The following is a 16,053-nucleotide window of genomic DNA, read 5'->3' as shown; positions in this document are numbered from 1 at the left end:
GTAGCCTTTTCAACTCAAGAGACCTTCATATCTAACCCAGTTGAGCAACTCACTTTACTGGCCGTATCCTGCACTTTGTCATGCAAGCCTGACTTCTTCCACTTCCTGAATTCCAGGATAGCAGAGTTTAGCTACAACCTACGTTTTGTTCACCTCCCTGGTTCTAGTCATAAGTGGGTTCTCTACCTAGTCCAAGCTGTTGTGGTACCGTAGCCCCCTTTCCCTTTCTCCAGTAGGTTAGCCCCGTCATTGTTTTGCCTTTCTTCCTGCAGTCTTTACTCTACTATTGGCCTTTTCTATGCCTCTCAGTTCCCAGAGAAAGTCATACTTATACTGGTAGATAATACTGCAAATCAAAGGTTTCTAACCTCAGACGTTCGCATCCGGGATCTTTTTACTTTCCCTGGCCATCTCCTTTCCCTATGGGAACTATTTAAATAGTCATCATTCACATCCCCATTATGCTTAATATGTGGCATTGCTTTTTTCCCATACAGGGAAAATAAAAGTTTATCAAGTGCGGTTTTCCTTATTTTCTTGTCTTTTGAACTTTTCTGTCCCATCCATTACTGCCTTCTTCCCATCTAAGAGGAAAAGTTGTTCAAGAGTGTAATACTCAGTCCTTACAATTCTGTTCCCTACCATATGCCTCCATCCATTGTTCTCTTTCTATCCTGTGTGTTTAACTTCTCCCTTTTCCCTGGTACCTTCACTGTTGCCCCCCCACAAGCTCAATCTCTCCTAACCTAAAAACAACATAAATTTTGACCTGGCATCTACTGGATACCACTTTGTGCCTCTGTGTTCTTCAATCTACTGTGATGCAGCTCCTGCTCTCACCACTTAGTTGGAATCACTCAAGCCGTGACCACTGATGACTTCTTTAATTGTCCGGTCTGTTGTTCTCTTTCCTCCCACGTCTGTTTTGAAACTTTGACTTTATTAACCCCACCTTTTAGAAATGTTTCCCCTTTGGCTTTTGGGACTCCAAGCTCTCTTTATTTCTTTTTCTGTCTCTCTGACCATTTTTTCTTAGTTTCAGGGACTTGAAGATTTTGCTTTTTTCCCTGTTCTCTCCATAGGTCTGATGTTGTCCTACTTCTCTACAAATACTGTGCAGTCCCCATATATGATTTATGTATTTTCACAGCTTCAGCTATTTTTTTTTTTTTTTTTTTTTTGAGACGGAGTCTCGTGCTGTGTCACCCAGGCTGGAGTGCAGTGGCGCGATCTCGGCTCACTGCAAGCTCCGCCTCCCAGGTTCACGCCATTCTCCTGCCTCAGCCTCCAAGTAGCTGGGACTACAGGCGCCCGCCACCACGCCTGGCTAGTTTTTTGTATTTTTAGTAGAGACGGGGTTTCACCATGTTAGCCAGGATGGTCTCGATCTCCTGACCTCGTGATCCACCCGCCTCGGCCTCCGAAAGTGCTGGGATTACAGGCTTGAGCCACCGCGCCCGGCCAGCTTCAGCTATTATCTGTAAAAAGAGACTCCCAAATCTTTATTTAAGCTAGATTCTCCCTACTGAATTCTAGACTTAGGTTTTAGCTGCCTTACTGCACATCTCGCAGAAATCTCAGCTGTAGGTATCAATAAATAACCTTGTACTCTTTCTTCTAGCTTACCAAACCTTATTTTGTCTTCTGAGTGCCTCTCTATCCCACAGTCACTGTCTTAGTTCAGGCCTCATTATCTTTCATGTGGTCTCTTGCAGAAGTTTCATTCTTGGGTGCATGCTCACTCCGGTTTGTACTTTAACTGATATTTATTCAGTGATATTGATTAATTACCTAATATGTACCAGGCCCCTTGCTGGGCTCTGAAAATCTAGTGATGAGTGGAAACAGGCATGGTCCCAGTTCTATTGGAGCTTACATTCTAATGGGCGAGACAGAAATTATTAATATAATCAAGCCAGAGTATGGTTTTGAAGGAAAGGAACACAGTTCTCTGAGATAATCTAACGAAGGAAATGACCTACTCTAGGAAGGCAGGGAGACTTCCTTGAAAAGGTGTGATGCAGCTGAGATCTGATGGGAAAGATTTTCCAACCGTATTTTAGATAGAACAGCATGTGCAGAGACCCTGTGGTAGAAGGTGCTGCAGGAGGCAAGGGAGCAGGAGGAAGTGGTCTGAGATTGAGGCTGCAAGAGGCAGAGGGAGGAGTCAGACCATGGAGTCCTGTGGTCGCATTCTCCTAGAAAGATGGAAATCTAGTGAAGGATTTTTAACAGGTAGGAAGGGGGATGTGATAACGTGATCAGAAAATCATTCTAGTTGCAGTGTGGAGAATGGATCTGAAGGGGCCTGGGAGACCACTTAGCAGGTCACAGACAGCAATCCTTCTAAAAGGCATAAATGAACTTTCCCATCCTCAAAATTCTCCAGTTGTGCAAAAATGAAATCTAAACTACTTAACTCAAAAAACAGGGTCCTTTCTAGCACTCAATAACATTTCTAGTCTTTTCTAACACTTCCTGATGTGCATCCTATGCCTGGCCTTGTGTTCACTGCTACTTGACCTTGCCATGCTCTGTTTCTTCTATCTGTACTGTCCTCTTCATCCCCCTTTGTGAACCTAGGGAACGCCCATTTTCCAGCAAAGCATAACTCCTTCATTTCATTCTACCCCAGAAAAAAAAACCAACAAAGCTCATTGTTTATCCCAAGTACCCACAGTGCAAGCTATTAGCGCTTATTCTACAGTATTATAACAGTTTGTTTACCTATACTCTTCACACAATGGAGCTCCTTGTCATTAGGGATTATTTTATCCATCTTCATCTCCTCCTTTTTTGTCTAGCACTTTGCCTGGTGCCTGTAAAGATTGGGTAAGCATTCCATTTTTCTGTTCTGACCAATTTACTTTTACCAGTAGTCAGGTCAGTTAAACAGTTACTGACCACTTAACTATGCTAGGTGTGTGGGATACTAACACACCCACACCACAGACACTATATTTGATCTGCTTTTCTCATGCTAACTGTGCATCCTTTTATTTTATTAATTTATACTTAAAATTTGTCTTAATAGGAACTTTTTATTCATTGTATAGGGCTAGAGTAGAGAATCATTATTTGTCAAATAACTGTTTTCTGGAACTGCAGAAAATGTCTTTTGAAATCTTAAAGTTAAGGATGAGTTACACAATCTTACCTAAACCACAGAAGAGTATTCTGGTGAATTACATTAACTCCTTGGTAATCAGTAATTTCCATTGTGTCTGTCAGGGTTCCACAGGAACTAGAGGGCCGTTGGTGCTTCGATTTAGGGACAGATTTTGTAAAGTTTTTGCCCCTGATCTGTTATTTGGGAGAGGGTCACAAATTGACTTGATATTTTTTTCCTTCTTTCTAGATAACAGCAAAAGCTTCTATCATTTTTGTTACTCTTCAGTACAATGTCACCCTCCCCGCAACAGGTAGGTAATTTACACTAAGAATTTTCTACGTAAATAGAAATTCAGTTGAACAAACTTGGAAATTTTCATGAATACTAGGTCCTGCATTAAGTAATCGTCAGAGATCTCATCCATGATGTGACTGAATGTTATTTTGATCATTTTGTAATACAAGATCTGATGTTTTTGATTAACTTTACCCTATATATGTTTTCTGTTTACTATATATGTTTGTGAATGGACTTGAAATTCCATAAAAGAATTTTGTTTTGCTTTCTCTGCCTTCTGATTTTTTCCTAAGAAAATTATAAGAAAAGATATTTTTAAAATTTGTTTAAATGTCATTGTTCATTCAAGGCTTCTAAAAGCACAATGGCAGATTTAGTTTTTCTGCAAGTTACATTTTGGACCTGTAATAGCAATCCTTCTAAGATTATTTTCACTTTTTCTTGTGCTCTACTTTTAACAATTATTTTGATTCCAGAAAATGTGTTCGTAAACTCTAGGAATTATCTGGTAACAGCATCCAAACTATTAGGTTTTATTTCTAAAATGTTATTTCTTAATCTATGTAAAAATTAGGTGTTTCTTAGAAGTTGATTGTAATTTAATACAGTGATATAATTAACTAGCATGGGCGAGGGATGGGGTATTCTTTGGTTTAGGCAGTAAACCTGCACAGTTTTTTGTTTAAAATGTAAGATAATGTAATATACCCCATTTAGTTGGGGGTTTTTTGTTGTGGTGGTGGTTTATGTGTGTATTTTTAAGAGACGATAGGGGCTTGCCAAATTTGCCTAAGCAGGAGTGCTGTGGCGTGATCATAGCTCACTGCAGCCTCCGGCTTCTGGGCTGAAATGATCCTCCTGAGTCAGCCTCCCCAGGAGCTGGGAATACAAGGGCACACCACCATACCCAGCTAACTTTTCAATTTACTGTAGAGATGGAGTCTCACTGTACTACCTAGGTCAGTCTTGAATTTGGGCCTCCAGCAATCCTTGCCTCCCTAAGTGTTGGGATTACACGGTTGAGCCACTGCACCTAGCCCCTGAGTTGGGTTTTTGTTCAGTTATGTATAGTTTTGAAAATATTTAATTTAGTGATTTAGTTATCAGGTTACTCAAAACTACAATACTGTTTTGAAATTTGAATTTGCGAGAGAAGAATAAAGCTCTTTTACATATATGTTCCCCATAAACGTAAAGTTTGAGAATAAGTGTCATCAATTCACAAGTATTTGATAAAGATTTGTTTTTGAAAAATTATAGCAATTGTAAGGATTAAAAGCAACTTTAGTAGTTGCCTTTATCTCTGCTGCTTATAGATCAAAACTAAATCAAATACAGGTCAAATCAGCTTTTCCATCAGAATCATAATTTAGTGTGTAGTTTGAAAGTAGAAGTAGAAAGTTTCAAAAGCCCTTTGCAAAAAATAGGTCAATAGGCTAAGTATAACTTTATCAACCTAATTTATACCCCTGTGATAGTATCAGTTTATTGAGTGTGGCGTCCTCTTCCCTCTTTTTTGGTCTTTGGTGGCTGTGACTAACGTGTCAAATCTTTGTAAGTAATTTCTAAAGCTTTAGATTTCTAGATAGTCTTGATTTTCATTGCCCCTCTAAGACTCAAGATGTCCAAGACCACGTTATTTATGATGTTTATATAGAACTTTTTTATTAGGTTATTCTTCTTTGTTTCTATAACTTGTACTTAATGCTGTTTTTATAACCTTATATATATTTTTGTGTATTTGTGTCCTTTTTGGTCTTCAGAAGAACAAGCTACTGAATCAGCGTCCCTTTATTACTATGGTATCAAAGATTTGGCTACAGTTTTCTTCTACATGCTAGTGGCAATAATTATTCATGCTGTTATTCAAGAGTATATGTTGGATGTAAGTATGCAGTCTTGGAAATCTATACCTTATAAAGTACTAGCTCTCCATAATCTGATAGTCATATATTAAATATAATTTAAAATTTATTCTTAATTACTAATGGCTGTTTTTATTTTTAGAAAATTAACAGGCGAATGCACTTCTCCAAAACGAAACACAGCAAGTTTAATGAATCTGGTCAGCTTAGTGCATTCTACCTTTTTGCCTGTGTTTGGGGCACATTCATTCTAATCTCTGTAAGTATGTCATTCATTCTCATCTCTTTTAAGTATGTCGTCTTAGGCTGTTGTTCTCCTTCCTTATCTAAGATTAGGAACTCTGCTAATGAACTAGCATAAGTTAAGAGTTTCAGTGATAAATCTCTTTTAGGTATTTTTTATACAGAAAAAAAATCTATGTTTACTGTTTCAGAAAGGCTTATTCATTTTTAGTCACTCTGAATGTTACTTTTATATCTTTTTTTTTTTTTTTTTTTTTGAGACAGAGTCTTGCTCTGTCGCCAGGCTGGAGTGCAGTGACACAATCTCGGCTCCCTGCAACCTCTGCCTCCCGGGTTCAAGCGATTCTCTTGCCTCAGCTTCCCAAGTAGCTGGGACTACAGATACACACCACCACGCCCAGCTAATTTTTGTATTTTTAGTAGAGACAGGGTTTCACCATGTTAGCCAGGATGGTCTCAAACTGACCTAGTGATCCACCCGCCTCCGCCTCCCAAAGTGCTGGGATTACAGACTTGAGCCACCATGCCCAGCCTTACTTTTATAACTTGTTGTGATTTACAGATACCTCTGTATCAGCAAAAAGCATTAAGATGTGAGTGATACTCCTACTAGGTTACATGAGTTGTAATGTTCACAGTCATTTCCTCCTTTAGAAACAGCCCCAGTGTTTTCCAAGCTTCTTAAATGTTCTATAACTTTTCAGTTATGGCAATCAAAACCTTTAGTTATGTCACTATTACTAATGAGAAAAAGGCAGTATTTGCTTTAATGTTAGTGATAATAATCCCTTAAATTTATATGGTGTTCCATACTTTACATACTTTTGAGTTTGTCAGACACATAATTCTTTTTAATCACTGTATTAGAGATGAATAACAGGAGTTTTCCAGGGTAAAGCACTTCATGTTGGAGGTAGATTAAAATTCAGCTTTTTATTACATTGCTCATTCGATTTTACTCTACTGCTTTAATAATACTTTATAGGTAATATGTAAATTTTAGTTTGAAAACTATTATAAATTTTTTTTAAAAAAATATAAAAGTTATACTTCTGTGGGAAAATACTCTTACAAAAATCACTTTAGATTTTATTTTTTAATCTTTTTTTTTTATGTATACAGTAATTCTCACTGAATAGATCTGATTATCTAAGAAAAAAATTGAGGCAGTATTTTATTGATGTAATTCCATAAAACTCGGTAGTGCCCTGATCCTTTGTCTCCTGTCAGATGCTACAAACTTTTCCTGAAATCTTCGGATTACCCAAGACAAAATTCTTCTCTCCTGGTCGCTATTGTGCCTCTTATTGGTGGTTTTATGTTTGTCTACGTGTATTTTTATTCTACGGGATTGAAAGATTTTTTAGGGCCAGGAATTGTTTCTTACTTGATTCCATATCTCATTTATATCATTGATTTTCACTTTGCTCAAGTAACCAACTCAAATTGGATTGAAAATAACTAAAACAACTAAGGAGTTTGACGTCAGTGGACTCTTTGCAACCTACTGTGGGGAACTGTAAATGTTTGAGAAATGAAAGTAATGTCTTATTTTCCAAGAAGTTTGCATTATGCTCACAGGTTAATTTTTGTATCTTCTTTCTTAGGAAAACTACATCTCAGACCCAACTATCTTATGGAGGGCTTATCCCCATAACCTGATGACGTAAGTCATTTTTAGCAGCCCTTTCTTTGTTAAGAACCATGGTCATGTCGCTATTAATCAGAATTCATTGTTATTCTCGTTAGGACCTTAGGCAAATGCATAAAATAGATGAAAATATGTCTTTGACAGTCCCACTGCCATAAGAAAAAAAAACGCTGTGTACCTTTTTTTAATGTTTCTATTCTAATCTTTTCAACTTCTTTGTAAGCTTGAGACAACTGATCTTAACATAATCTTAATTTGGTACTCGCTTCTTTTCCTTTCTTTTCACTTATCCTTTCTCCTTTTTATGACTCCATCTTCTCTATACTTTTGCTCCTTTTGTTTTTCCACACCCTCTGTCTCTTTTGACATCTTCCCTTCTTACTCTCTTCTATTATAAACTTCTTGAGGTTAGGGATTGTTTCTTTGTTTATTTCTCTAGTTTGTACAGTGCTGCTAGGTTAAAGTGCTCAGTGGTTACAAAGACGTCTGAATAATTCATTTTTGGAGCCCAGCTCTAGTACAACTATTCTATATTAATTTTCCTTGCTACTTTAGCCTGTATTGGTCTTTAGTATCCCCAAATTTGTCATTTTGGTAGATGTTTTATGTAGTGTCCATATATTGTTTTGATTTTTCTATAATTGTCTCATTTTTGTACGTCTTGCATTGTGCCCATAGCCACTGAGACTATATGTGCCTTGGTAGCAGTAAAAATTATTTTATATCCTTCATTGTGCTGGATAGGGTGCAGGTGCTTGTCACCTAGACAGTATTTAGTAAATACATTGTGATGTGAGAATTGGAGAAGGGAGAAGATATGAAGGAAAAAAGAGAATAACGTGACTGTGGATATTTTAAGTCCAGAAGTAATACCCACTCTCCTGAATCATACTCTGATTTCTAAAGTTTTATTAGTTCAACAAACTTTGTAAATATTGTATTTATGTGGGACCGTATTCCCTCCACCCCCACTGCCGAGAAATTAGATTGGCTTTGTGTTTTCTATTTTAGACTTCTGGAGGAGAGGGAGAGGGGAGAATAAAGAGGAAGCAGAAGGGCTAGAGGAATATAATGTCAAGAGAAGAGTACTAGTTCTAGACTGATTATGATATAGCTCCTGGAGAGCCCTGGTATGCCTTATTCTGACTCTCTTTAATCCTAGCTCTGCCTCCATTTATTTGAGGCTTTTTCCATGTTCCAACCAGGTACAGTTACCACATTTGCCTAAGAAAAAAAAAAAGAGGGTATTTGAAATTGGGATTATTTCAGTTTCAGGTGATTATTAACCTATGAGCCTTTGCTTTTGTGTCAGTCTTTTTCCCCTTCTTGTCTTGATGAAACTGTGTAGACGTGTGGGTTATGTTTTCAGTAGCTAACATGACATACTAGTCAGTATTAATGAACTAATAGGGGCTCTGACTCCTCTCTGCTGGCTTACATGTCAATAGCTTTCTGCAGATAGTATCTTTGCCTGCTGTTTAATCCAGGGATCTTGTCCAATGGTGGGACTGTCACAGGGAAATGGGGAAAGCAGTTGTTGAAGAGTTGTTTAAAGGTGCACAGATACTGTATGGAATGATAACACAAAGATAGTTACTTAGTATATCCTGATTTCCAGTATTTGTTTACTGTTTTTTTAAAAAAATTATGCTTTAAAAGATTCTCTTCATTTTCTTGTGTTGTACAGGTTTCAAATGAAGTTTTTCTACATATCACAGCTGGCTTACTGGCTTCATGCTTTTCCTGAACTCTACTTCCAGAAAACCAAAAAAGTAAGCTGGGATTTTGTAGTGTTAAAAAATGTCTTGTCTTTTTTTTTGGAAAAATTTTTCTAAAATTAAGTATTTCCTTACATGTTTGCCCTTCCTCCATTCTTCTTACCTAAACTCTTACCCCATCATTCTGCCACCAACCCCCTTTCTACAAAGCCTAAAATCCTTAAGCATTTTTTGGAAAAAAAAAAAAACACCTTCAGTCAGTACTTTAGCTTAGATTTTTTTACATTTGATATGTTAATGTCTTGTCTTAAAATTATATTAGTGGTAATGTAAATTAAAATTTAAACAAATTTTTTAATGTAATATTTGTTTTATCTTACTGATATTCTTAGCAAATTATTTCACAAGTGAGCTAAAAAGGATTAGACACATTACAACTAACAGTTCTGTGTGTAAGTCCTAAAGCAAAATTCAGTATTGGAAAAAAAAGTAAAATATATTTAAATATTCACCAGCAAAGCTTCTCCTGAAATGGGTAGAGCATTCCCTTTTTAGCATGTGGGAAGGATATTTGTTTGTTTTATTTGAACAAATACGTAAACTGCTGGAGCACTGCAAAATCCTCCTTCCTAGTTTTACCCTCAGTGCTTCTGAAGTCAGGTTTCCATGCTATCACAAAAGTCATTTTCTTTACCCTGTCTCCTCTGAAGCCAGTATTGGCTCCCTATTATTTTAAACTAGAGTAATGCTGCTCAACTGTGCCCTGAGAGTTTCTCCCATCGCCACTGTCTTCCGGGGACTTCTTCCTCTGCTCGCTCCTTATGCTTCGTGCTCACTGATAGTCTCTAGTTTTGTAGTCCCAGCACATCACTTCTTTTTCCTGGAATACCTCTTCCCTCGGATAAATTAATCAAGTACTTTCATTTCCCTTTTTTCTGGGAGATTTTTTTTGGTTTTTTTTTTTTTTAATTCTCATATATGAAATCCTTTGTGGGATTTTACTTCAAAATAATACCAGGTGAAGGAAAGTAAAGAGGGATACAGATGAAACAAGTTTGGTCGTTTATTAATAATGATTGAGTTATGGGTGTGTCAGAATCTTTTCTGTCTGTTGTATATATGTTTACATTTTCCCGCATTTAAAATGTTTTTTTGTTTTTTTAAATCCCCTTTGACAAATCTTCTGGAGTAAAAGTGTGACAGCCAGTCTGGTGACTAGTTTATCTTTGCCTACTCAAAAGCCATAAAACACTATTTTTATGTGTGCTACAAATAGTTAATTCATGGACTAGGCACTTGATTTGCTACTGTTTCTTGTCTGTGTTCTGTGTATCTGTCGTCATTCGTCATTCGTGTTGTCTGCTAGGATTAGAACACAGCACCAAATTAGAGGCCATATGCTATGGCACTTAAGTTCTTTTTATGCTGATTTCTTTTATAAAGTAGATTGTTTCTCCAGCTATATTGATCATAAGGAATAGGATGAAGATCTTCTGTTTTTAAATGCTTCACTTAGAACTGTCTTCAGATAAAATTGTTAGACCCAGATTCCAGTAGCCCTTCCATGTTTAGTAAGCTCCTAATGTGAATCGTAGGTATTGTGGAGCTGTACTGTCCAGAATGGTAACTACTAGTCACATCTACGTGAACTTAAAAAAAGAAAAGTGAAACTGACCTTTTTGTCCCCACTGGCCACATTTCAAGTGCTTATTAGCTACTGTGGCTAGTATGTACCATTTTGAACAGAGGAGATACGGAACATTTCCATGATTGCAGAAAGTTCCGTTGGACAGCGCTACTGAGAGTATCATAGTTTCTTGATGTCTTAGTAGCATGGCTCAGATATGTAAAGCCTTCTTCAGGTATTTGTATACTTAGGAACAGATACCTCTGGATTTCATTATTAATCCATGTCTATATCTTGTTCACTGACTATGGTAAGTAAGGAGGGACATTTCAAAGTAATTGTTCATTTTAGTTCCTGAAACTCTTTTCTTATCAGTTCCTGCCAGATGGCACTTCTCCAGAAATGCAATCTAATTTTTATGGAATAATTTGCATAACTTAGAACTTAACTGAAACTATTTTTAACACCTGCATATGACAGTTGAAAGTAACTGTTTCGAGTAATTAACATAATTTGAAAGTAGCAGCTGCATATGTGTTAAACAGTTTCTTAAAATTTACTCTATGAAAATTATTTTTGGAACTCTTTACTGGAAGAAACTAGTACAGTGATTGTTTTGAACCAATCGTACAGACAAATAGGAAAGAAAGGAACGCTGTTAGTAGCAGTTCAAGAGGTGTGTTAGTCACAAAAAACTTAGTTTCTTTCAAGGAGAAACTTAAATTATGTATACTGTGTATATAAACAGTTATCCCTTTTGCCGATGAGAAGATTCAAAATATTTCTTAGACATCTTGAATATATGAGCTTTTAGGGAAGTCATGAAATAGCCAAATGTTTCTAATATTCAATTTTAGTTTAATTATACATACGTATAATTATTTGTACATATAATTGCATATCGTGTAAAGTATTAGAAATAGTATTTTCCCCCTTCCTACTTCATGAAAGTTACATTACACTTTTCATATGCAACTTTGATGTTAGTATCTGTCATTCATCATCACTAGAACCACTTTTTTTAATCTGATGACATTTTTTCCACATCATAACATCATCTTCTGTCTCACTGGTTCCTTTATTAGACCTTATAAACCTTTAAAAATGACATTGATTGAAGTTTTCAGCTGTATGTGTCTTACACAAACATTTGTTCAAGATAATTAATACAGAGCTCTATAATGCAAGAGCTTTGTAAAGATTTAATTACAAGGTGTACCATCTGAGGTTTGGGGGTAAATCTTTGCCTTATATTTGGGGCATATATGTGATATTCAGCTTTGTTTATTTTTCAGTATAGTGTAGTCAAGAAATGTGTTTTTTTTAAAAATAGATTTTTTTAAGTATATTATATTTTTTAATAAAAAGATATTGGAATAACAGCTGAAAATGGCACTTGAAGTTATTTACGATTTTAGAATTTGCTATGATTTCTCCCAGCCTTCTCTGTTCTCTCCCTTTCCCCAGAACCCGTGTAAATGTGTACATCCAGAGACCATGCTGCTGGTGCTAGGCAAGGCTTTGTTGTTGGCCTCAGACATGTGAACACTGTGCCATCAGGGCTGTAACCCCAGAGGAAATAGAGGACATTGCAGGAGGCTGGCCTACCACAGGGATGCTAAAAAGTAGCCATTTTCTAGATAAAATTTCTCATTTTAAAAATCATGGTAAGCCAGACATGGTGGCACACACCTGTAGTCCTGGCTACTGGGGAGGCTGAGGCAAGGGGATGGCTTGATTCCAGGAGTTTGAGACCGGCCTGGGCAATGTAATGAGACTCGTCTCTAAAAAATAAAATAAAACTCACGGTACACTACCCCTACTTCCATGTATTTTTTGTAATCATTTGGGAATACCTTTATCTAGGGTGTGTGTTAAGTTAGCCACAATTCCTACCACCCCTTGAGGTATTCTACTCATCTCTTTTTTTTTTTTTTTTTTTTTTTGGTATTATTGTTGTTGTTATCCCCATTATACAGAGAGATTAATTAGCTTGCCTAAGGTCCCTCGGCTAGTAAGTGACACAAGTATTTAACTACCCATTCTCTTACTCATTTTTACTTTTTCTGTGGTAGGCTTTGAGTGTACAAACACTGTTTTAGAGACACTGGTCAGTTGGTGCAAAGCTGAATGGACCATTACTTAGAAAAAGGTTTCTTGATAATCCTATCTTTTTGAAAGCAATAGATACTATTTTTAAAACTTTTGCATAGGCATTTGATGGTTGTGAAGATGGAACCTAGTGATGGCATTTTACCCTCTATTATTACTGACTCGGTTGGCTATCAGAAAGGTAAGGCTCCTGGGCACAGTGGTGGGTGCCTGTAGTCCCAGTTACTCAGGAGGCTGAAATAGCTGGATCACTTGAGCCCTGGAGTTGGAGGCTACAGTGCACCATAAATTCACCTGTGAATAGCCACTGCACTCCAGCCTGAGTAACATGGTGAGACCATGTTTCTATTTTTTAAAAAGAAGGTACAGTGCTAAGATACAAAGTTGAACCTGAACTTAGGAAAGAAACTCTATGGATTTGTCCTTAGCTAATGTCAAGCACAACTGTGCTTCATCTAATTGGGTTGAAATTTAAAGATAAAAGGTCAGAAATGGAATGGCTTTTTGAAACTTTGTTTGTTTGTAATTTGTAATAGTGTTTTTAGTCTCGTCAGAGAAGAAAGGAGTAGGCAGCTTAGGTTCTCTGCTAATTGACCAGTGTCAATTTTAAAAACTTAGTTGGATTTCTTTTAAATTATTTTTTTAAAAATCCTCCTAAGTAGTTACATTGCATTATGGTTTTTCCAGCAAATTAGTTTTTTTTTTTTTTTTTTACATTGCCTTACTCAAGTTTTTATGCCATGAAATGAGTTTAATCAACAGTTAAGAACTAAAAAGCTCCCCTCATAAGTTTTAAGGGTTTTCTTGGTCTGTTTTCTCCTCTGAAATTTGGAGCATTGAGTAACACATATGAAAGAATGTGGCAATATTTCTCATACCTAGTCATTTATGTGACTACCTTCCTGCTTTGCCATATTCACATACTACTAATTCATACTTTTGACATTTTAATTATTAAGGTATATTAAATAACAAAATATTTTGGGTTTTTGTTTTGTTTTGAGACAAGGTCTTGCTCCGTCACCCATGCTGGAGTGCAGTGGCCACAGTCACAGCTCACTGCAGCTGCAGCCTCAACCTGCCAGGCTTAAGCAATCCTACTACTTCAGCCTCCCGAGTGGCTGGAAGTACAGGCATGAACCACCATGCTTGGCTAATTTTTGTATTTTTTTAGAGATGGGGTTTCGCCATGTTGCCAAGGCTGGTTTTTGAACTCCTGGGCTCAAGCAATCCACCTTCATCAGCCTCCCAAAGGGCTGTTATTACCGGCATGATCCACCATGCTCGGCATAAAATACTTTATTTAAAATTTTAGTTACAGTTAAATAAAAGTATTTCATTGTGTACTGTGTACAGTCATTTTGTTCAGTACCAATGTACACACCACACTGGGAAACAGTGGCATATATATAGTGGCACTTCTATATGCATTGTACGTCAAATTGCATTGATAATACTACAAGTGAGCTTTTCTGAAATTATTATAATGGGAGAGAAGACGTTCCCTTGTGGTTGCGTGTTATCTCAACACCCTTTCTCCTTCCTTTTGTAAGCTGAAATATTTCATTGGAAATTTACAAATTATGTAGAGAGGATCTTAAGACTGTCTACTTTCAGAGATACGTCTCTCTTCAGTTGGAAGAATGACAGTAAACTTGGTATCAATTTTGCTAAGAGTCCCAAAATACAGTACTGTAAATAGTAATATTCAGACTGTCTTATGTTCTACCTAACGCTTGATCTTTGCGCCATTCTTACTAGAGAAGAGTTTTCCATTTCAAAAGTAGACTTTAAAAAATCTCTCCTCCTCAGAAGATTTGGTGAAGTCGCTGTCTATACTGAAACACAGAGAAATGGAGGACCAATGGACCTGAACCTAACTATGCTAAATGCAAGAGATAAGTTTAGTGAGGCTGCAGAAGAACACGGTTCAGCCTGCCAGCAGCAACCCAGCATTTCCGTCGTTCTAATTAGTAACTGTAGAACATGAATAGTACTCACTAGACTAATACAATCCTTGTAAATATATATACGAAGAAAACAAAGGAAATTAGAAATGAGGTATAGGTGTTTCATCAGTCAGTAGGCTGGCCTGTTGAGCTTATCACTGTCAGTGTTTTGTAAACATTTTTACTGCAACCAAAGATGAAAAGCTTTTTACATCATAATTCATTTTGTGTGTGTGTGTATGTGTGTGTGTGTGTAAAATGTGGAATAGAATTTTCATAATACAATGTGCTATATACTCTAGCATTTTCTTTTTCTTTCTTTTTTTTTTTTTTTTTTTTGAGACAGGGTCTCGCTCTGCCACCCAGGCTGGAGCACAGTCATGCAGTCCTAACTCACTGCATCCTTGAACTCCTGGGCTCAAGCAATCTTTCTGCCTCAGCTCCCCAAGTAGCTAGGACTACAGGCACATGCCACCATGCCTGGCTAATTTAAAAAAAAAAAAATTGTAGAGGTGGGGTCTCTCTATGTTGCCCAGGCTAGACTCAAACTCCCAGCTTCAAACAATCCTCCTGTCTCAGCCTCCCAAAGTGCTGGGATGAGAAGTGTGAGTCACGGTACCTGGTCACATTTTCTATTTTATTTCATGTTTTAAAAGATGCTGGTGTGACCCCAAAATTGATTTCATGATCCACTAGTAGGTCTTTTTTTAAGAGACAGAATCTTGCTCTGTCACCCAAGCTGGAGTATAGTGACATGATCATAGCTTACTGTACCTCGAACTCCTGTGTTCAAGTGATGCTCCTCCCATGTCTGCCTCCTGAGTAGCTGGGACCATCACACCCAGCTAATTGTAGTTTTTGTAGAGACGGGGTCTTGCTGTATTGCCCAGGTTGATCTCAAACTCCTGGTCTCAAGTGATCCTCGCACCTCGGCCTCCCAGAGTGCTGGGATTACGGGCATGAACCATCACACCTGGCCCCACTAGTGGGTCTTGACTTGTGTTTTCTAAAAATACTGTTTCTGAGATAACCAGCTCAGCTAGATAACTGTGGGAGGAAAAAAGAAGTAAAAATAAAATCTAGGTACTTGGGCTTACGAAGTAATTGAGGAAAAATAATATACAATTAAGGAGTAGTATAAATTAGAATAAAAAATGTTAAACTTGTGTTGACTGACAAGGGACTAAAGCATGAGCTGAAAATGTGAATGCTGTTTTAGGTAGACAAAAGTGTCTCTACTACTATAAACATAACAATTTTAATATTAGAGGAACATCAAATTGTCAGCATGTAACTATGGTTAATATTGTGTCATTTAATACATGTTCATTAGAAACAAGAGCCGTAGATCTTAGCTCTAAAGGGGATTTTGAGTTTATCTGATTGAAGCAAATCTAAGTATTCACATTTTATGGATGAAATAACTGAAGCCAGCAGAGGTTAAGTGACTTGCTAATGCTATATACCTAATTGAGGATG

General features: G+C 37.1%; 1 protein-coding gene across 2 annotated transcripts in view; it reads left to right on the top strand.

Annotated features, from left to right (window-relative positions):
• TRAM1 (translocation associated membrane protein 1) overlaps positions 1–16,053 on the top strand; it is a 33,536-nt gene that overhangs the window by 5,863 nt on the left and 11,620 nt on the right. For both annotated transcript variants that reach the window (XM_003902849.4, XM_017962087.3), the window contains exons 2-6: positions 3,359–3,422; positions 5,173–5,294; positions 5,417–5,533; positions 7,125–7,183; positions 8,856–8,940. In XM_003902849.4, coding sequence (XP_003902898.1) covers positions 3,359–3,422; positions 5,173–5,294; positions 5,417–5,533; positions 7,125–7,183; positions 8,856–8,940 — 447 coding nt within the window. The remainder of the gene's footprint in view (positions 1–3,358; positions 3,423–5,172; positions 5,295–5,416; positions 5,534–7,124; positions 7,184–8,855; positions 8,941–16,053) is intronic.

Source organism: Papio anubis, chromosome 8 (assembly GCF_008728515.1).
Source record: "Papio anubis isolate 15944 chromosome 8, Panubis1.0, whole genome shotgun sequence".
Taxonomy (NCBI): Eukaryota; Metazoa; Chordata; class Mammalia; order Primates; family Cercopithecidae; genus Papio; species Papio anubis.
The sequence above is the reverse complement of the archived record's forward strand: the minus strand, read 5'-3'. Positions and strand labels throughout refer to the sequence as shown.